Below are 21,700 nucleotides of genomic sequence, written 5' to 3'. Positions count from 1 at the left end.
CACACTCATACACAATGACAAGGAAAAAAATAAAATAATATAGAAAAATACATGTTGTATGACTTAACCAATCAGTAAACTCTTATAAAATCAGCTTTTATGGAGCATATGTTTCAGGATTTTTTGTTTTTGGGTAGCTGGGTCTCCAGAATAAAATGTATTTTTAACAACCTGCTGTCAAAGAACAAGCAACATTGCTTTAAGGAACACAAAAAAAAGCAATGAAAGGAGAATATAGAAATTCAATAGTTTGAATATAGCTTATTAATGAGGTAAAACCTTTATCTTAAAAACGTGCTCTGTCTATAATGTTAATCTTTCTTTAAATTTGAGGAATTCGTGAGAAACAGATCAAAAACCAACCAAGTCATTGTTTAGAAAATTGTCATAAGTACTGATCTATTAAAAATAAATGTAATTTTTTTTTATTCTTATGCCATCAGAAACGGTTTTGTTTGGGGAGTTGTTTAAATACAACAACAGCTGCTTCTGGTTCAGGTACACATAGGGTTAAAAGCTTGGCATTATACAATAACCAGGTGCGAGACATATGAGTGCCAAGTAGTTAACCAACACAGTCTTATAATTAATCCCTGAGGTTACAGGAAGCAAGTGGAGAAGAGCCAAGTTGGGTGTTAGAAGTTTTCCTTCCTCTGTCCTCGTGGGCAGTCTGCTCGGAGGAAAAGACGTGGCCAAAWGTTACAACAGCAGGAACAAGAAAACAACGAGCTGTGGCTTTTGAATGTATCACAAACCACGACAATAAGAGAAAAAATGATCCAAACCCGGATCTGAGTTACCATACGAGGGAGGTTTCTGGGATTTTTGCCTTTAACAAAGAAGCATGAAAACCTTTTATCTTTACATTAAAGCAACGTCTTTACCACTGTTTAAAAATGACTGTCGACGCAGGTGAAAGTCTATTTAAGATTCTTAATCTACATTTTATTACAGGAAATGTTAGAAAAGTGAAGCTGTACACCAGAGGATAGCTGACATTAACGCATGCATTAAAGCATTTGAGTTCAGTGACATCAAACGAGCCTCCTAATGATGAATTGAAACAAGCATGAAACAGAAGAACAAGAGTACTGCACCTTATACACTCGTCAACAAACTACTATACATCAATAGCCCGAACAATCAAAGACCTTGTTTAACCTTTGACCTTCATCTTGAAGCTGCGATGATGAAGTGTGTACATGACAAGAGAGAGTTTACGAATGTACAGACAGAGACTATACAGTACCATGATACGCCCGGCTTCGACAAGGGCATAAAAATGTTGAAAAGTAGGATTTGGATGCTGAGCGATGTAATAATTTTGGATGAGATAAAGGAGTTGTACATTTATTGCATCTTTTCTACCCAATCAGGCTACTCAAATCATTTTATCTACCAATATAAGCTAGGGGTGTAAATCGCCAGCTTTATCATATACTTTATCATACGTTATTACATCGATATGTTTGGATGACGATTCGATATTTCTCCATTTCACAAAGTCTGTCACGATACGATTTCAATTCACATGTCTGCGATCAATATAATGTGACATCATATGCCCATCTAACACAATGACTGTGTTAGATGGGCATATGATATCAATTCACATTGAGAATATGATGACGATATAGATCAATATTTTCATTTTGCCTCAATATAACTGAATCATGAACCATTCAAATCGATATATCGATACAGATCGATGTATTGTTACACCCCTAATATATGCCGTCATTCACTTTTTTGTTTAAAATTAGCTCATATTAGTTTTTATTGAGAAGCAATTGTTGCTAATATTGGTAAAAAGAAAATCATGATTAATAATAGCATTTAGTTGATAACAATGAATTTAATATAATTTAAAGATTTATTTCCTGGAGAAATATGTAAACGTATGAATTGTTGTTCAAACAAGACCCCCCCGATCTGAACCCGAGCGGTGTTTTGTTATTGCACTTCTGTGCTCCTAATGGATTGTCCATAACRAACACCATGTTCAAGCATAAGGGTGTCCATATGTGCGCTTGGCACCAGGACACCCTAGGCCGCAGTTCGATGATCGATTTTGTCATCGTTTCATCGGATCTGCGGCCGTATGTCTTGGACACTCGGGTGAAGAGAGGGGCGGAGCTGTCAACTGACCACTACCTGGTGGTGAGTTGGCTCCGCTGGTGGGGGAGGATGCCTGTCAGACCTGGCAGACCCAAACATATAGTGAGGGTCTGCTGGGAATGTCTGTCAGAGTCTCCCGTCAGACGGAGCTTCAACTCACACCTCCGGCAGAACTTCGAACGCGTTCCGGGGGAGGTGGGGGACATTGAGTCCGAGTGGGCCATGTTCCGTGCCTCAATTGTCGAGGCGGCTTACCTGAGCTGTGGTAAGGTTGTCGGTGCCTGTTGTGGCAGCAACCCTCGAACCCGCTGGTGGACACCGGCGGTGAGGGATGTTGTCAGGCTGAAGAAGGAGTCCTATCAGGCCTTTTTGGCCTGTGGGCCTCCGGAAGCAGCCAATAGGTGTCGGCAGTCCAAGCAGATTGCGGCTCGGGTGGTCGCTGAGGCAAAAACTCAGGCGTGGGAGGAGTTCGGAGAGGCCATGGAAAACGACTTCCGTACGGCTTCGAGGTGGTTCTGGTCCACCATCCGGCGTCTCGGGGGTTGGGAAAGCGGTTTGCCACCAACACTATTTATGGTGGGGATGGTGCACTGCTGACCACAATTTGGGACATTGTGAGTCGGTGGGCAGAATACTTCGAGGACCTCCTCAATCCTACCGACGTCTTCCCATGAGAAAGCAGAGCCTGGGGAGCCTGGGTCCGACTCTCCAATCTCTGGTGCCGAGGTCACCGAGGTGGTTAAAAAGCTCCTCGGTGACAGGGCGTCRGGGGTGGATGAGATTCGTCCCGWGTTCCTTAAGGTTCTGGATGTTGTGGGGTTGCGTTGGTTGACGTGACTCTACAATATTGCGTGGACATCAGGGACAGTTCCCCTGGATTGGCAGACCGGGGTGATGGTCCCCCTATTTAAAAAGGGGGACTGCAGAGTGTGTTCCAACTGTAGGGGGATCACACTTCTGAGCCTCCCTGGTAAGGTCTATTCGGGGGTCCGTCGGATAGTCGAATCTTAGATTCTGCAAGAGCAGTGTGGTTTTCGTCCTGGTCGTGGAACAGCAAACCAGCTCTACACCCTTAGCAGGGTCTTGGAGGGTGCATGGGAGCTCGCCCAACCAGTCTACGTGTTTTGTGGACTTGGAGAAGGCGTTCGACCATGTCCCTCGGGGACTCCTGTGGGGGGATGGTACTCCGGGAGTATGGAGTACCAGGCCCATTGATACGGGCTGTTAGGTCCCTGTATGACCRGTGCCAGAGCTTGGTCCGCATTGTCAGTAGTAAGTTGGACTCGTTTCCGGTGAGGGTTGGACTCCGCCAAGGTTGCTCTTTGTCACAGATTCTGTTCATAACTTTTAAGGATAGAATTTCTAGGAGCAGCCAAGGTGTTGAGGGGATCCTTTTGGTGACCTTAGGATTGCATCTCTGCTTTTTGCGGATGATGTGGTCCTATTGGCTTCATCGGATCGTGATCTACAGCTCTCACTGGAATGGTTTGCAGCCGAGTGTGAAGCGGCCTGGATGAGGATTGGTGCCTCCAAATCCGAGACCATGGTCTTGAGCCGGAAACCGGTAGCGTGCCGCCTCCGGGTCGGGGAGGACGTCCTGCCCTAAGTGGAGGAGTTTAAGTATCTCGGGGTCTTGTTCACAAATGAGGGAAGAATGGAGCGGGAGATCGACAGGCGGATTGGTGCTGCGTCTGTAGTGATGCGGGTGCTGTACCGGTCTGTCGTGGCGAAGCGGGAGCTGAGCCAGAAGGCAAAGCTCTCGGTTTACCGGTCATTCTACGTTCCTACCCTCATCTATGGTCACGAGCTTTGGGTAGTGACCGAAAGAACGAGATTGCGGATACAAGCGGCCGAAATGAGTTTCCTTCGCAGGGTGTCTGGGCTCTCCCTTACAGATAGGGTGAGAAGCTCGGCCATCCGGCAGGGACTCAAGAGTAGAGCCGCTGCTCCTCCACGTTGAGAGGAGCCAGCTGAGTTGGCTCGGGCATCTGGTKAGGATGCCTCCTGGACTCCTCCCTGGTGAGGTGTTCCAGGCATGTCCCACTGAGAGGAGGCCCRGAAGAAGACCCAGGTCACGCTGGGGGGACTATGTTTCTCGGCTGGCCTGGGAACGCCTTGGGATTCCCCTGGACRAGCTGGCCCAAGTGGCTGGGGAGAGGGAAGTCTGGGTCTCTCTGCTTAGGCTGCTGCTCCCGCGACCCGATCCTGGATAAGTGGCAGAAAATGGACGGACGGACTTTAAATAAATCTAATTATTGCTAATTCTCTACCATTGCATTACAGCTGCCTATATTCTCACTACACGACTTGCGACTTGATCCTTGGTTCCATGTGATTTATTAACTAAAACACCTAATTTAATAGCTGAGTGTCTGTAAAACTGACTGTGATGTAGCCATGTTTGCATWCACTGTGGCTGAATAGCTGTGGTGTACATCTTGAATAAAGTTTTGAGTTTCATTTAAGTCCATCCATTTAGTAGATTCAAGTGTTAACAAATAAATGGATTATCAATATTTGAGCCAAGACTTCCTGTTCTTTGCAAGGAATGCAAAAAATAAAAATAAAAAGGCTAAACTGTTGAGAGAGTTTACATCAGTCCAAGACAGTTTTATCACTTTCTAACACAGGGGTTCTCAAACTGGGGTCCCAGGACCCCTACGGTTCCACGAGAGGTATCTTGGGGTTTCACAAAAAAATTCAATAAATAGTTAATTTGGTTTTTATTTTTAAAAATGCATGGAGAACAATGAACTAATAAAACAAACATAATAAACTTAACAAAAATATATATTCCCRTGGAATTAGCTTGGGGTTTATGAGGGGGTCCCTGGAATTTTTTCGCCCCAGACCCAAATGGCTTGAGAACTCCTTTTCTAACAGATAATAACTATACTGTTTAGAACTACATGGTAAACTAGATTATAGCAATGAAACAGAAATGGGCAGAGCTAAATAAAATGGTAGCTTTGCTAACCGATATATCTGCTAATTAAAAATTAGCAATGCAAACTCTAAACCGTTAAACAAGGTGTGCAGTGCCACATACGAGAAGTGGTTCTCAAACAGTTTACCTGGATAAATAAAAGGTTAAATAAATAAATAAATAAATAAATAAATAAATAAATAAATAAATAAATAAGCGGTTAGGGTTTTTAAATTTTTGTTAGTTTTAAAGTTAGAGCTAAATTTAGCAAGGTAACTGGTCTGCTAATGATTTCCAAAGTTAGCAAAAATGCTAATCCACTAAACRAAAAGTTAGCTTCACTATTAGCTGTTAGCAGAATACCAGAACTGTGTCAACCACTGCATGAAAGTTGTCTTGTAAATTTAAGTCAGACTGCATGAACTGAAATGTCAGTAAATTGTAATACAATCATGGAAAAAAAGAACATAATTTACCTCCTGAGACAGGTGCATCCATAAAAACAGCCCCCAACTTCTCAGCAGCAGAAGCCATCTCTTTAGAAACAGCTGGGTCAATTGTGCTGGAGTCAATAAGCAGGGAGCCTTTCTTTACTTTCCTGGTAAAAAAAAAAGAAGAACTGATTGGTACATAGGATCAAAAATTGCGCATTTATAATCACAATAAAAACAATGTACTTAAGAATGCCATTGGGTCCTGTGTAGACATCCATGACATTGGGACAAGAGGGCAGCATGGTGATAATTCGATCCGCTTTGTCTGCTACTTCTGCAGGATTATCCACAATCTGCAGAAATCCAACAACATTAAGATTAAAAATATATGTGTTTGAAAATATTCAAAAACTGAATCATGCCCATGAGTTTGAGATGTCTAACCTGAGCACCCAGCTCTTGCACCTCTTTGCAGGACTCTGGGAACACGTCTGTAGCAATAACTGGGTAKCCATGCTTCAGCAGATTCTTTGCCATGGGGTTTCCCATGTTTCCCAAACCAACAAACCCAACCTGTGTCTTTGAGGCCAAACATCTTGTGGAAACTGAAACATGAAATGGACAAATTATAAAAAAAACTATCATACTTTAAACGCATACACACGTGTTTCTTTCCTTTTCTATAATTAAATTTAATAAATTCTTTATATATTTCAAGTGCTTGTGCTATGCTGTACACCAATTCACTCCTGTACAGCCACCTGGGAGAGGCTGTGCAATATTGTACTTCAAYGACAAAGCTTCATTCATGAACATTTATTGTGCCAAGACTTAAATAGGRTATGAATAATGAAGTGAAAGGCACGCATGTAATAAGAAAATGACTGCTTAATAAAGGATTTTATACTTAAAAATGACTTATTTTTTTTGCTCTTGAATTTTCATGATTTTTTTATTTGAGTTATAATTGTAATTGTATTTTTATGCACCWAGGAGCATCTCCTTTAAAAATCCTTTAATATTAGAGCAAGAATATAATTTATTTGAACCCAGTGCTGGCTTAAAAACATTTAATGGGGGACCTATCGGACAATTGGTGTGGATTAGTCACTGCAGAAAAAGATGTTCCTAATGTGAATTTCAACATATCCAACTTCAGAAATCACAGGAAAGTTCAGTTAAAACTTGGAAGACGAGTGGAAATGTTAAAAATGTTGGTGTTTTTACCGTGTCTTATAGCTTAGCTTGCTGCATCTATCATGTGACTATTTTTAATCACTCGAGCCGCTGTTTCTGTATTTTTTTAAAGAAACTTAATGATGATGTTTAGAATTTCTGTAAGTATAATATTATTAGAATATGTGTGACTGACTGCGGTGGAAAGCTGTATGAAGCTAGCATGGATGCTACGAGTAAAACCAGTGGTGGGATGTAACTAAGTACAAGTACTTTCTTGCTGTACTTAAGTACATTTTTCATGTATCTGTACTTTACTTAAGTAGATTTCATCATGGGTACTTTTGACTTTTACTCCACTACATTTTACATTAAGTATCTGTACTTTCTACTCCACTACATTTCTGTAATGCATTGAATTACAAAGTACATTCATGTCACGTCGATTTATTTTTAATTTTATTTGTGGTTTATTTGATTTTTTTGTTAGAAAATAATCAGTTGCGAGAGGGGGAATTGCTGTAATTGGTCCATCGAACAAAGCAGGAAAGTACCATTACAACCTCCTTCATAAAAAAGCAGAGCATCAACATGCCCACAATGGTTTCCACCACAGAGGAAATGTGCCATTCATGGCCTTATTTAACTGGTTCAAAAAAAGACTTGTTGAGATTTGATAGAGGAGGTTGGTGGTGAATTTACATCTTCTGCAGCTGTTGTCACAATATGTGATGGTGCAGAATCACAAGTCCAAGTGTGAACAGTGTCACAGAGTATAAACACAAAACTACGCATTATCTGCAGCATTGTTCACTAAAATGGCACCAGTGATGTATTAAAATATACATACATTAGGCACACTTCATGATATTGTAGACCATTAGGGAATACATTAAGCAAGTACTTTTACTTTTAATACTTTAAGTATTTTTAAAAGCAAGTACTTACTAACTTTTACTCAAGTAAAATGTTAATGTGGTACTTTTACTTTTACTAGAGTACATTCTTGTCTGTTTATCTGTACTTTTACTTAAGTACAGTGTTTGAGTACTTTCTCCACCACTGAGTAAAACTAGCAGTAGGCTACAGTAAAAACAATATAAGATTTATTGTACCGGTTTATCGACAGAAAGTTTCTTGTTTCAAGTTTAAGTTATCTTTAACATCTACATGGGACAATTTGCGTTACAGCCAGCAGGGAAAAAAAGCATTCATCAACAATAAATACAGTAAATACTATCATGGTATAGGCATATTTACTACATATTTTCTAACAAACACACACAACAAGAAGTATTAAAAAGGTCAATAACAGCAGGTAAGAATGAATTCTTAAATCTGTTGGTTCTACATCTTTTTACAGCAAATCTGTATCCTGATTGTAAAAGAGAAAACTCTGTGAACATGGGGTGGTTAGGTTACCTGGGAAGAAAATAATATTGTGCCTATTTTCAGGTGTGTTTACATTTTGTTTATAAGTAAACTGTGGTTTTAAAAAAATCAGCACTCGAAAAACAGCTGCAATGGGTACACACTATTTTACATTTATTTTGAAAGGCTGAAACTGTCTAATGAATGTGTAGCCCAAAAAAACCACTGCACCTGACAAAACATTTCATCATATAAAAGGACACACAACCAAATGTTCATAATGGTTTTCTTTCAGTCATGAACAGGCAATAGAGTCACAGTAGCTGAAAATAGGAGACTCTGGCAAAAGAAACTAAACAAACAAATAAAAACCGAAACACAGCTATAATTGTGACAAAAGCCCTTGAGCTCAACAGCTGAACTTCTGAAAAACAATTAGGTAACACATGGTTTTGTGTTGTAAAAATGATACCTTCAAACAACTCATTGAGCTTCAAAAAATAGCCAACGCACTTACACGCTGCGTATGAAATGTTAGTTTGTCGTCCTTACCGTACGCAAAATCATGTTTGTTGCACCTTCCCACCAGATACCGAAATCCCCTCAATGCAGCCGCCATGCTTCTTTCCTTTTGACCTCACGTACGACGTCACACTGCACGTACAAAATTGACGTACAGCCTGTCCAATCAGAATGAAGCTCTAAGTAGGATTCAGCCAGTGAGCTGGGAGGGAGGGGCTACGAATAAGATCTTATAAAATGGCATTATTATCCACGGTGGCATGAGCAATTTACATTATTCTGTTCATCACTAACATAACTAAGTGAAAATACGTTATACCATGGAAGAAACTTTCATACCCAAAAATGTAATAACATTTAAGACAAAAATAAATTTATTGCGCATAAAAGTAAAACGCAAAGCCAGATTAAAAAAAAAAATCTTATGACAGACGGTTCTAACGGCAAGTGCTGAAAGAAAGATAGTCCTACATACAATTGATTTTTTCTTTATTAAAAAGTTATTACTGTTATAAAAAATATCCCCAGGTGTGAGAAATTATATTTATATTATAATGTTTTTGTTTCATTTTTTTTGAGCAGCCCCCTTCCGGAAATGATGTAATGTTTTTATTATTCCAGGAAAAGGACACGCGAAAGCCCTGAACTGCGTCAACAATTGTTTCTATGATACATTTGGGATTTTAGCCGACGTTTGGCATGGCAGCAAGGTATGTTCAATGTATATTTTCTAAAGATTACGACAAACGCGGCTTTTAATAATCATATAATTTCAAAACGCGTTTAAAAGTAGCTCGACGAAGGCCGTCGCGAACTGTTTACGTTAGCCATAACCTTGTCGAGCTGTCCAGTTAAACAACCTGGCTTGTTAAGTTATCCCGTTAAATGAGCTAACCTGGTGCGTTTTAAGACTTTTGAGTTAATCTTTTCTTAAGTCGTCAAACATCATAACACGTCTGTTACTGTGTGATTAAATGGCAATGTGTTTTTCAAAGTGTTAAGCTAAGGCTAGCTTTCCAGCTAACTAGCAACAACATAGCTACGTTACCTATGAATTGTTTTTAGGCCTCACCTGAAACTTGAATGCCATTTGACACTTCAGCCTTTTCATCTATTTGTATGTTATGTTATGTTGGTAAATTGTTATAAGTGAAAACTTGCCTCACTTTCAGACCATTTTCCGTCCCAGGCCTCGTCGAGTAAAATATCGGACAGAGGCCTACTAACAAGGAAACTCCCTGCTGATGACAAACTCTCCGTCTTACGTTGTGGTCTCGTTTTCAGTGTAATGTTTAAATTTAACTATTTAGTTTGATAACTTGTTTGTCAAATAATATCATTATGTTCCAATGTCCTTGATTGAGTTTAATGGCATTGATAAATTTAAATGAATTGTTATTTTGAGATATGAAGTAATTAAAATAGGATTTTGAAAAAGTAATGTAATATACATCATTTTCAAATTACTGCACAAGTCATATTTTATTTTCTTTAGACACAGGCATTCAAAGCAATTTGAGTTCTTGGTTATTTAGAGTGCTGTCAAAACTATTGTCTGTTCTGGAAATATTTTTGTACGAGTGTTGTTAAAGCTGTTATACAAGTCCACTCTGCTAATATGTCTTACTAAGTAAATTTTTGACATTTTAAAAAAGATCCCTAAACCATGTCTAATCTGTTTTATAGTTAACAAGTTTAACAGAGCAACATAGCTTGTAACCTTTATTGTTCTGTCATAGTTGTCAAATTGTTAAATGTTGTAAACGTTTTTCTACTTAATGATTGCATTTTAAATATGTATAGATCAAGAAATACATTTCTACTTTTTTGATTGACAATATGGCAACGATCATTCAAATTGACAGCATTGGTCCCTATGCTTTAATCAAATCTTTTATTTATTTTTTTCTTTGTAGGCACTGCTGAATAATTCATGGCTTTGTACCTGGACGGGAATTTATTGAGCAAAAACATGGACACGTCGAACTTTGCTCATGTCATCTTCCAGAATGTGGGGAAAGGTTACCTGCCTCACGCTGCCCTGGAGTGTCACTATACCCTGACACAGTTCATCAAACCACACCCAAAGGATTGGGTTGGCATATTTAAGGTGAACATCTTCTTCACTTCTGAAAAAAAGTGAACAAAAACTACAAACTTTTGCCAGAGAAGCAAATAAGTGTGTATTCTGGTTCTGTGATTATTGCAGTTTAATCTTTTACTATCTTGTATTTTGGCTCTCTAGTTGAAATGTGTTATATATAAACCCAATATGTTATAGGGCTGTGTATTGGCAAGAATTTGATGATACGATACATATCATGACAGACGGGTCACGATACGATATGTCCCGATATATTGCGATACTGTAAGCAAGGTGATATATTGCGATATATTGCAATTTTTTTTGGTCCAAAAATTCTGTTAAATAAAAACCTCTTACTGGAAAAAAAATGAAAAACCAAAATTCATTGTCTCAGAAAATTCTGTTACATAGACATGCGCTAGCCTTCTGTAACGTGAAAGCTGACTAAAGTTGGAAAAAAGAGCGCACGAGACACTTAATTTGGTTTAAAATACAGACCTTCTGACAAATAAGTAACTGTTCGTAACCTTACCTCAGCTTAGAAGGCAGAAGGTGTCGGCCTTTTCTGCTCAGATTCAGCTATCGGAGCATGAAGCTAATGTTAACTCACAATGCTAATGCTACCCTTACTCTCTGGTGCTCAAGAGGTAGAGGRGCCAAATGKCTGGCTCACTGCTGCCAACTAGTGGTCAGAGGCTGAACTACAACATAAAAATGAACGGCTGGCAGGAAAGTTGACATTTTAAACCTTAATTAAATATCGATACAGGACTTTAGAATATCGATACATTATCGGGAAATGAAATATCGCGATATTTAAGTGTATCGATATTGTCTTACACCCCTATTATGTTATAGATTGCCTTAAAAAGAGTTAAACTACAAATTCAGTCTTAAGAGAACTCCGTACAGAGGCAGTAATTCATATTAGCCATGTCTAAAATGTAGTAGGCTCTTCTTGACCAACATGTAAAAAAAAGTGCTACGCATGTGACTCTACATGTGTCAGTCTGGTGTTGTAAAATGTCTGCTGCAATCTCTAAAACCAAATGTATTAATTATGGGTATTGTTGTAGGACAGGAATCACCATCCTTTTGAGACTGAGAGCTACTTCTGGGTTACAGAGAAACAGGAGCTACTTGTTTGACATAAGCATAAATTTGCATGACCTACCTTCAATTATAGTAATAGTTTTATATATAACTTGAATATTTGACTGCCTGATAGTCTTAATGTTAATGACTCCTTGTGATAATCATCAGTAATTATCATAGTAAATAATTAATAATTACAAGTGATTAGAACTCTGTGTGCAGGAGCAGATGAATCTGGGTCCAGTGTTCTCAGTTTGAATCACTTTGAAGCTCCCCTGTGTGACCCTAGGTGTGATGATGCCTGGATTTACGGTGTTTTGAGTTCACAAACAAGTACTTAATTTTTTAAAAGTTGAGGGACATTACATTAGCTCGTACCGCTAATCAGCGCTAACAGATTCGCACAAGTGCACCTCGCTGCAGAATGCAGAAAGGGGCGAGGTCGGGTCAGTGTCAAACTGATACCATATATGGTAATTGCACCATTGCATTCTGTAAATAAAGGGGGCGCTGTTTCCTATACTAGCAGCAGATTATTATGTTTTCTTTTTTATTGATATTAATTGATTTTTGTCAGGTCTGCCAGGTTGTGAATAAATCCACCTGCCCAACAGTTTACGGGAGCTACTTCTGTTTTATTCAGCCTCTACATAAAACAGACAATTCTGTCAAATTACACTGACTTACAGTAACTAGTAGAGGCACTTCCGGTTTTAGTAATTTGATATTTTAAAATAAGTCCGCTTCACTACAGTCAGAACAAAACATTACCAGTCCGTTAAAATCTATGAAGCAAACAATTTTCAACTAAACTATCATAGGTTATTCCTCATTTTTAACACAATATTATCTGAAGATTGTTTAACAAATATTGGAAAAAAAACTAAAACAAATAGATTTCGTTTTTTTCCCCAAAAGAAATATTTTTTAGAAAAATCATGAATGGTAGTCTAGAAAGCAAATTTAAAAAGTAAAGTTAATGTTAATATAAGCAGATTGTTTTCATTTAATTCTCCAAAAATAGGAAAACCATTTAATGTGGCTTGAATAATGGTAGGGAAACGCTGAAAGTCTTGGATTCCAATAGGATGTACAAGCAGATTGAACAAAAAGCCAAATATTCTAATGCAAATTCTGAGCAAATGCATTTTTTTAATTCCCTCCAAAGGTGACAATATTTTTATTGTCTTGAATTGAAAGTTTAACTTAAGTTAGTTGAGTTTCTTTTTATTTTTCTGCTTCTTTTTTGGGGAAAAAATCAGAATGTAATTTATTTGTTGCCTCATGATTTGTGAATGTGTAATTACAAAGGTTTGCAGAAACCCTCAGAAAGAATCGAGTTCGGGTTACTGGAGGGTGTTTAAATTCTAGATCAAGCACTGCGTTTTAGCTGGATTGCTCGGTGCTTTGTGAATAGCCTCCAGGTACACAACTGGCAGTGTCAAAACTTAAAATAAGTAGTTTCCAAGTTACAAAGCTTTGTTGGAAAATGTTGAGTGTTGGAATGTAAATCATGTAAATCTTTTTGTGGGTGCTGACAGGCAAATTGTTTGTTGCCAACCACTTTTATTTTCGTAGATGGATGTGCTGTGCGTCGAGTTGGGTTTTGTTTCTTTTGTAAGAAACTGGGTTGAATCAGTTTCTTTGATCCTTATCATCTTTATGATCCAATGTTCAGGTTTTATGATAACATTTAAAATGTCTTACAGTTCAGCTAACTTAAATGGGATTTGTCAGTATGTTGGATTTTGTTATAGGACTCCCCCCCCCTTTTTATTTAAACAAATATAATATGCACTAGAATAAATTCTGCAGCAATCATCAGTGATAAATGGATATGAGAAAAGTTCTTGTTACCAGATAAACTAAAGCGAGACACAGATTCTGTTTGAAACATTTTCTGCACTGCGACATGAGCAGCGCTCCCATTCGTAAAGGATTGTTGTTGAGGCAGGTTGTCAGTGCGGCTTCAGAGAAAAAAAGCTTTATAATTAAACTGTCTCTGAGCACAGCCTCTTTGCGTGATTCATTAGCAGCTCACTCCTGAATCCATACAGTGAGACTGGCACACGGACAATGCCTTACCTCCTGCAGCAATATTCCCACTCATTTTTGTCAGCATTCCTGCAGCAGTATGGCTTTTGTTAAACATTAGTGAAAAAGAAAACCTGAAACTAAAGCTATTGTTACTCACTGAGCTTCAGACTTTAGTTTTAGAGCTTTTCTCTCTTGTTGTCTGTCATGTGCTATCACCTCAGTCATATGATCTAAAAGTTCTGTTTGTGTAGCCCTACACTGTGTCTCTGTCTTGTACTTATTATACACTCACACACGTTTGTTCTTGAACCCCGTGGGGACTTTCCATTGACTTCCATTCATTTTTTTAGACTTTATAGCCTAACCCTGACCATATACCCTAAAATTAACCTCACAGGTACTTACCTGACCCTAAAACTAACCTAAACCTTGGTCCTAAACCTAAACCCCCACCCATAATTTGCATTGATCCCCACGATGCACTTCGGACCCCACGAGGCAGCTTTTTATTGGGAAAGTGTTCCGCATGTTGTAGGAAACACCCACCCCCCCCCCCCAAAACACACACACACACACACGTTCTTTTATCCTTATGGGGACTTTGCAATGACTTCCATTCATTTACCAGTTATTTCTATAGCCTAACCCAGACCCCTTACCCGCAATCTGGTACAGTTATCTTTATGGGGGACCTGGCATTGACTTCCATTATTTTCTACAGCCTAACCCTGACCACCAACCCTAACCTCAACCTCACAGGTACCAGTCCCCCAAACGTAACCTCACATGTACTTACCTGATACTAAACCTAACCTAAACTCAATTCACACGTTAGTCCTAACCCGAACCCCTGACCCACAAACTGTATTTCCCCCAATGGGGGGCTTTTGTCCCCATAAAGAACAGTGGGTCCTCACCAGGCTTTATTTACTGGGGAAATGGTCAAAAATTGTCCCCATTAGGTAGCAAAAACATGTACAATACACATACACGCACTCACATCCTTTTATTGACTTCCATTAATTTTTGTAACTGCATTTATGCCTAACCCAGACATTTTCCCTAACTCTGACCAATACTAGTCTATTTCTAACCCTAACCTGAACCAAAACGTAATTCACACAATACCTCTAAACCTAACTGAGTGCAGTAGAGCTGTAAAAATACTGAGGACCAAGAAAATGTCCTCGCTTCCCAAAAATGACCTCACTTTGTTGGTTAAACACGTAACATGGTCCTCACTCTGTAGCAGAAACAAGTCCACACACACATACAGACACACACAGACAGACACCAGACTGCTTTAAGTTTCCCTCAGTTTTCACCAAACACCACTTCTGCAGCTCTAATGAGTGTACTGGTAAGGGCTAGCCTTCAGTACTGACACTCACTAACTAGGCCCATGTTTTAATTGCTTCCTGTTCTTAACTGCTGGAGACTGGAACTGTGCTGCTTAAAACAAAAAAAAAAAAGGTGAGTGGGGGTGGGGGGTTGTTGGAGGACTGGCGCTTTCTCTCTGTAGCTCTGATGAACACTTTGCGTTGTAGCTGCTGGTTGTTTGTGCAGAGTTCACTAAAAGTAGTGTGTTTTTTGCTTTTGTTCAGAAATATTTTCTTGGCCTTTGTTTTCGTAAATAATTGTCCTCACCGCTCCACCATATCTTTGTTTTGTGACAGGCTAGTTTTACTGGATTTGTTGTGGATGCATGTGTGTGCGCCTGTGTGAGCAGCCCTCTCAACGTGACACAGATTTGTTTTGACGGTTTTATGGCACCAGTCTGAAGTTATGGACGTATTTTCTGCACCCCCACACCTTCACCAGACATCACTTAACAACACATAAAGTACATACAATTACATTTTGGGTTTTCATTTTCAAGTTGCCCGTGTATAAAATTTTCACCTATTTTCTTCTTCCTGTTAAAAGTGAGTTGTTGCTTCATTTCCCCAGTTGGGCTTGTTCATGACAAGGGCCTGGCCACAGGCAAGCTGTGACCAGGAGGTGGTTGAAGGATGATAATTTTCTTTTTAAGAAGACAAATAGGCATGCTCCTTCACCGTTATTGCAAGATGGATTTAAAGCTGACCATTAATTCAGTTAAATACCCCCAGTTTGACATATTTAGGAAGTGACATAGTGTAGATAAAAAACCCCTCCCTGTTGGTCCTCCATTGTTATTATAGTCCACTGATGTGGTCAGAGCATCTGGTTTATTAGATTTCCCTCACTGTGACACAGGTTGGTTGGAGCACAGCAAGGGACTATTACACATTCCTGTGGTCGCCTCTCCCTGAGAACTACGTGGAAGGCACCGCAGTCAACAGAACCGTGGTCTTTCAGGGTAAGATCATACCATCATTTTCTATAACTTTGACACCTTTTAATAATCACACATAAGAGAGCTGTTCAGAGGACTGTAAAAGGTTTTAAGACTGAATATGTGAATATTGGGGGAAGTGTAACACTATCCCCTCACATCTATGTCGTGGTGTTAACTACATCTGAGTTTATGTGTGTGTGTTTTCTTTTAACTGCTCCTCATAAGGAATATAAAGTGGATGAAATGGAAGAAAAATGCATTAGATTTGGTTTTTAGAGCTGAACCAAGTTCACTTACTGAACTTTCAAAATTATTTTTAGCTCTTGATAGTAAATGTGTGCTCGCCATTTGAGTGTGTTTTTTTTCTTTAGGATATTATGTGCCCAATGATGACGGTGAGTTCTACCAGTTTTGCTACGTTACCCACAAAGGGGAAATCCGGGGGGCTAGCACACCATTCCAGTTTCGTGCCAACAGCCCCTCGGAGGATGAGCTGCTGACGGTTGAGGATGAATGCAACTCTGACATCCTCGTCGTTACCACCAAGGCCGGCTTCCTCGAGGTGCTTTAACTTCACGCACACACATTATTTCTCACAAGCTCACCCATTTCTTCCTCGTAAATGAGTTTGATTCAGAGATTCTAACGTTCTGCCACACTTATTATTATTTTCTTGTTTATTGATTCTGTTGTTCTGCACACTTATTATTATTTTCTTGTTTATTTCTTTGTGCAGCAAAAAGTGGAAGAAGCTCAAAAAGAAAGGGATGAGCTCCTCAGAAACATGGCCCTCCTGCAGCAGGAGAAGGAGCAGCTGGAAGCGGAGAAGGAGAGCCTGCAGAAGGAGTGTGAGCAGGAGAAAGAGATCTGTGCCCAGCTGAGAAGAGAGAGCCAAGTACGTTCAGTCTGTTTTTTTGTCAGCAGTATGAAAAGAAAAAGCCATAATTGTTACATTTTTTAAACTTATCCATTGAATAAAACTAAATATACTGTTGTATTTGCTGTAGACATGGTAGTTAAGATTGGCAGCAGATACTGAAATCATTCATTTATAGTTTTACCATTCTTGTTTTGGCCGTACAGTCTCTTAGCACCCCCTAGTGAAGCCTTCCAAACACTCAGCGATCCAAAGTCGTGATACACAGGAAGAGTAAATCACGCTCCGACAAATATAAATGTCTACATTATCAAAGTTGTCGTTCCAATTTTTATAGCGTAACATTAAGTCTTAAAAGCACTGTCAGTAATAATTCATCTTGCCGTCCCGTGCCGTAAATCTTTTGGTTTTAAAGGTTTTGCAGATGAAAATATGATTACAGCCTTTGTGGCTGTTAATTTTATGACTTTATTTTTATATGATTTTTTTTAAATGTGCTGTGGATATAATAAATACAAATTTCTTCCCATAAGCAAATTGTAAAATTTTTTTTATTTTGTTTTTCTTTTTTTATGTCATTTTCAGAGTTCAAGACTTTTCTCATGATCATAACTTTTTATTTTGATTTAGACATGCATTTCAAAGACAATAAAGTTTTATGCTTTGCGTGCGTTTTCCACAAGTTTAGAATTCGAGACTCAAATGGAAACCTGCCTACTTCAAGCACGAACTGCTACTTTGTAATTTAAACTTTTAATTCATGTAGATTCGTATTGGTCTTGGCAGAAATTTGTAGTCTGCTACTAGTCTTAGGTTTAAGAATTATTCATGATAAAAATCACTAAATGGAAGTTTATAGTCATGTTTTATTTGGTTGTTTGTCTCACAGGAGGCGCAGCATTCATCCCAGGCCCTTCAGGAGGAGAAGGAGGAGGTGAGGAGGAGGCTGGAGGAGGCCACCGCCAGAATCGTACAGTTGGAGGAGGATTTGATTGGAGTCACACAAAAGGGCCTTCAAAAGGAAACTGAGCTTGACACGTGAGTTGCTGCAAATGCCAATAAATTGCAGGTTTTTATGTTATATTTGTACTGTAATTGTGATGTAATCATACTCAATAAATAATGTATTAAAAAAGGACTAACATGTTTCGTCACGTTTTCTCTAGTCTGAAAGATAGGGTGAAGAAAATCACAGTAGAGAAGGAGGCTCTTGAATCTCACCTGAAGAATGAGAAAGACGAGAAGGAACTTTACAAGGTAACGTCATGCTAAAGCTAACGCTAGTTTCTTTTTAGGTCTTAACAAGGTTGCGTTTTCATTTAACAAATAAATCAGTATAATGATATCAAACTTTAATGAACACAGCAGGGATGCATGATATCAGCAAAAACTGACGTGATTTTTTTTCTAAACCCGCGACACGAAAAAATACAGGAATTTTCAACAGATGACTCAATATTTTAAGTAATGCTGCCATGTTGTTGATGAAAAACCACTGATCTTAATTTTTTGTTTGTGTTACAAGTTAGATTTTTGTCTGTATTTGTGAGTTATTTTAGTTTATTGTTCTGGGACCTGAGCACATGTTTCCTTCTTTCATGTCTATGAAACCTGAATTGCTTTTTATCGCCTAACTTGTTGCCTCTGTGTCTGTTTCTGCCATGCTTTAATGTATTTTTTCCTTCAGTTCTCAGCAAATTTGCTCATTTTCCTCATTTTCATCAGGATCCACGTCGTCTTTCTCCGCAGCTAAAGAATTCACAGACACTTCTCCCAAAAAAACGTTGCCGTTATTGACTCAAAAGTTTCACAACAAAATGAAAGTTTTAGCTTTTTTTTGACACTTTCTCTGACGGAACCAACCCTTCAAAATAAGAGCTGTAACACACAACCGTTTAGTGCAATTAGGGCTGCAGCTGACGATTATTTTAGTAATCAGTTAATCTGTCGATTATTCTCACGATTAATCGAGTAATCGGATATTAAAAAAATATGCTCTGCAATAATTACTTAAGCTTATTTTTTATGAGAAATACAATTATTTAATATTGCGAAGGGGTAATTACACTTGCTGATGACCCTGCTGCAGTCAAAGTAAAATTACAATACCAGTTGTATTCATTCATGTATTTTAAGCTCCACTTGTTTGTATTTATGTGTGTGAGGTTTGAGGAGGCATTAATTAAAAGCACTCTGATATTGAATCATGATTATAACAGTATGTATTTTTTACGAAGCTTCGAGGCAGATAATTTGCCTCAATGATTTTTGTAATCGAATTACTCAAATTATTCGAGGAATCTTTTCAACCCTAAGTGCAACGATTGAGTGATTTAGTCCCTAGATAACACGTTGATTTAGTTTGCCTCCAACATCGCAGGACCTGTGTTGTGACTACTGTGAACATGTACATTGCGATGTTGATGCTCAAACGATACATTCAGCTCTAGTTCAAAGCCACATATTTTGGTATCATGGTCATTCTGTGAATAAAGTTTGAAGTGGAATGTTAAATAGTTCACTTGGTGACAGTTTTACAGTCCAGACAAATCACTGCAACATTATTTTAGAATAACCAAATTTAGTTTCTCAACATTTTTTTCTGAATTTTTCTCGTTTTCCACTTCCTGCGTCTGGGTTTATTGTGTGTAGTGGAATCTTTTAGGCTAAACAGGGCATGCCTTATTCTGTCTGCTGCTGCGCCTGCTGTTTGTGCGTCTTGTGTTGTGGTGGGCGCTGCTCAGGAAGTGGGAGATCCACGAACTGTAGTGTCGCCACAGAAATGGAGCTAAAAGCCAATATCTAATTTAACCTGCGCCACCACACCGGGGTTGTTGCTGACGGACAACTTTATAGGCCCGCCTTAATCTCTGTCTTGTGATTGAGGTCATGCAACATTTGTTTTAATAGTCTCATTTTAATACGCGCTTCGATCCGTGAGCGTGAACTGCGTTGTGCAACTGAACCAAGGAAAAAAGTTTTTTCTTATAAACCTGTGGGATATTTTACTGCTTCTGTTGTGTGTGTAAGAGAGGTGTCTGTGTTTTTGATTTGTGTTTATTTTTATTTTTTTGCAAATGAATCAGATTCACCTGAAAAACCGGGAGCTTGAAAACACCAAGCTGAGTGCTGAGCTGCAGATGCTGAAGTCAGTGGATGTAAACAAGGAAAACACCATTGCTCAGTTTAAAGAGGAGGTGGGCCGCCTGCAGACATGCCTTACAGAGAAGGAGAAACAATACAGAGAGATCCTGGCCAAACTTTCCCCCTTGGTATAAATAACTTTTTTTTAAATTAAGAATTTACACAAAAGTAGAATCAGCCACATTATGTTAAACTTTCAAGTCTATTAAATGGAAAATCCGGACTGCAAAAACTGTCCACCTAACCAAGTTTTAAAATCTTATATCCTGCCAAAAAGTCTTTTTGATCTTGTTTTGAGACTGATTTACTAAACAAGAACTGATTGTGTAAGAATAATCATCTTGTTTTCAGAATGTGTAAGATTATTTGTCTTGTTAGCCAGAAAATTTGACTCAAATTAAGTCAAAACTTTCTGCCAATGGAGTAAGAAAATTTTACTTGGTAAGATGCTTAAAATACTTGATTTGACTCAATTTTTTCTTATTTCAAGAATCTTAACAAGTAAAATTTTCTTACTCCACTGTCAGAAATGTTTGATTTACCGTAATTTGAGTCAAATTTTCAGACTAACAAGACAAATAATCTTACACATTCTGAAAACAAGAATAATATTCTTACACAATCAGTTCTTGTTTAGTAAATCAGTCTCAAAACAAGATCAAAAATACTTTTTGGCTGATATAAGATTTTAAAACTTGGTTAGATGGACAGTTTTTGCAATGATGATGTTTGTTAATTAGACATTTATATTAAGCGTACATTTTGTGTAACTATTTGCCTCTGGCAGGGAGACCTGAAGGCCCTGAAAGAGCAGCTCCGGCAGAAAGAGGAGCAGCTCCAGGCCAACCAGCAGCAGTCGTCTCTGCTGGCTGCTGAGCTGAGAGACGCCTCCAGCACTCGAGACCGCACCATGTCAGAGCTGTACCACATGAAGCTCGAGGCGGATGCACTTCGCAAGGCCAAAGCCGACGCTCAGGCTCAATGTGTCTGCCTGGAGCTGCTGGTCGAGCAGATGAAGGCAGAAGCCAAGCAGGAAGCGGTGAGGATCAGAACCCATGAGACGGTCAAATGGGCTAGGTGCTGTGTTTACTGCGAGCCCATTAAGAAAAATGTTTTACTCTGTTATTTACTAAACATTAGTCAAACATTGTTCTCATAAATATTTCTTTTATTTATTCATAGCTGTAGTAGTATTTTCTATTAGCTTGCTAATGCTGTTGATGTCTTTTATTTTTTTAATAAACAGGCTAAAGTGGAGGAAGAAGCGTCCACGGACCCGGCTGTCATGGCAGAGCTACAGAGAGAGGTGGAGGACCTGAAGCTGCGGCTCCACATGGCTGCAGAGCACTACAAGGAAAAATACAAGGAATGCCAACGACTGCAGAAACAAGTGCTCCGACTTTCTGAACATCAAGGGGTAGGTTCAACCATCCACTGTGTTTTAGTCACGTCAGCTAAAGTGAAACAACAGGGCTCTTATAAGACTTTGCGAAACATTATGTCTGCTAATTAAAACCTAATAAAACACAAGATTAAAAGATTTAGAATTACACAAATTTATCCTCATAAGCATTTTATACACTGTGTATATATA

At 38.8% G+C, this 21,700-nt stretch overlaps 2 protein-coding genes across 2 annotated transcripts in view; one reads left to right on the top strand and one right to left on the bottom strand.

Annotated features, from left to right (window-relative positions):
• Positions 1–8,686, bottom strand: part of hibadhb (3-hydroxyisobutyrate dehydrogenase b) — a gene marked incomplete in the record, with an annotated part of 11,712 nt that extends 3,026 nt beyond the window's left edge. Inside the window, 4 exon segments of the mRNA XM_014008755.1 lie at positions 5,521–5,642; positions 5,722–5,831; positions 5,923–6,083; positions 8,578–8,686. Of these exon segments, the coding sequence (XP_013864209.1) occupies positions 5,521–5,642; positions 5,722–5,831; positions 5,923–6,083; positions 8,578–8,644 (460 nt within the window).
• Positions 8,687–9,150: 464 nt separating this feature from the next.
• Positions 9,151–21,700, top strand: part of tax1bp1b (Tax1 (human T-cell leukemia virus type I) binding protein 1b) — a gene marked incomplete in the record, with an annotated part of 20,571 nt that continues 8,021 nt past the window's right edge. Inside the window, 10 exon segments of the mRNA XM_014008752.1 lie at positions 9,151–9,257; positions 10,464–10,657; positions 16,004–16,106; positions 16,457–16,647; positions 16,822–16,980; positions 17,852–18,000; positions 18,129–18,219; positions 20,049–20,234; positions 20,894–21,145; positions 21,353–21,523. Of these exon segments, the coding sequence (XP_013864206.1) occupies positions 10,481–10,657; positions 16,004–16,106; positions 16,457–16,647; positions 16,822–16,980; positions 17,852–18,000; positions 18,129–18,219; positions 20,049–20,234; positions 20,894–21,145; positions 21,353–21,523 (1,479 nt within the window).

The sequence above is a fragment of the Austrofundulus limnaeus genome, unplaced genomic scaffold (genome assembly GCF_001266775.1).
Source record: "Austrofundulus limnaeus strain Quisiro unplaced genomic scaffold, Austrofundulus_limnaeus-1.0 Scaffold52, whole genome shotgun sequence".
Taxonomy (NCBI): Eukaryota; Metazoa; Chordata; class Actinopteri; order Cyprinodontiformes; family Rivulidae; genus Austrofundulus; species Austrofundulus limnaeus.
This window is presented reverse-complemented; position numbering and strand designations above follow the sequence as displayed.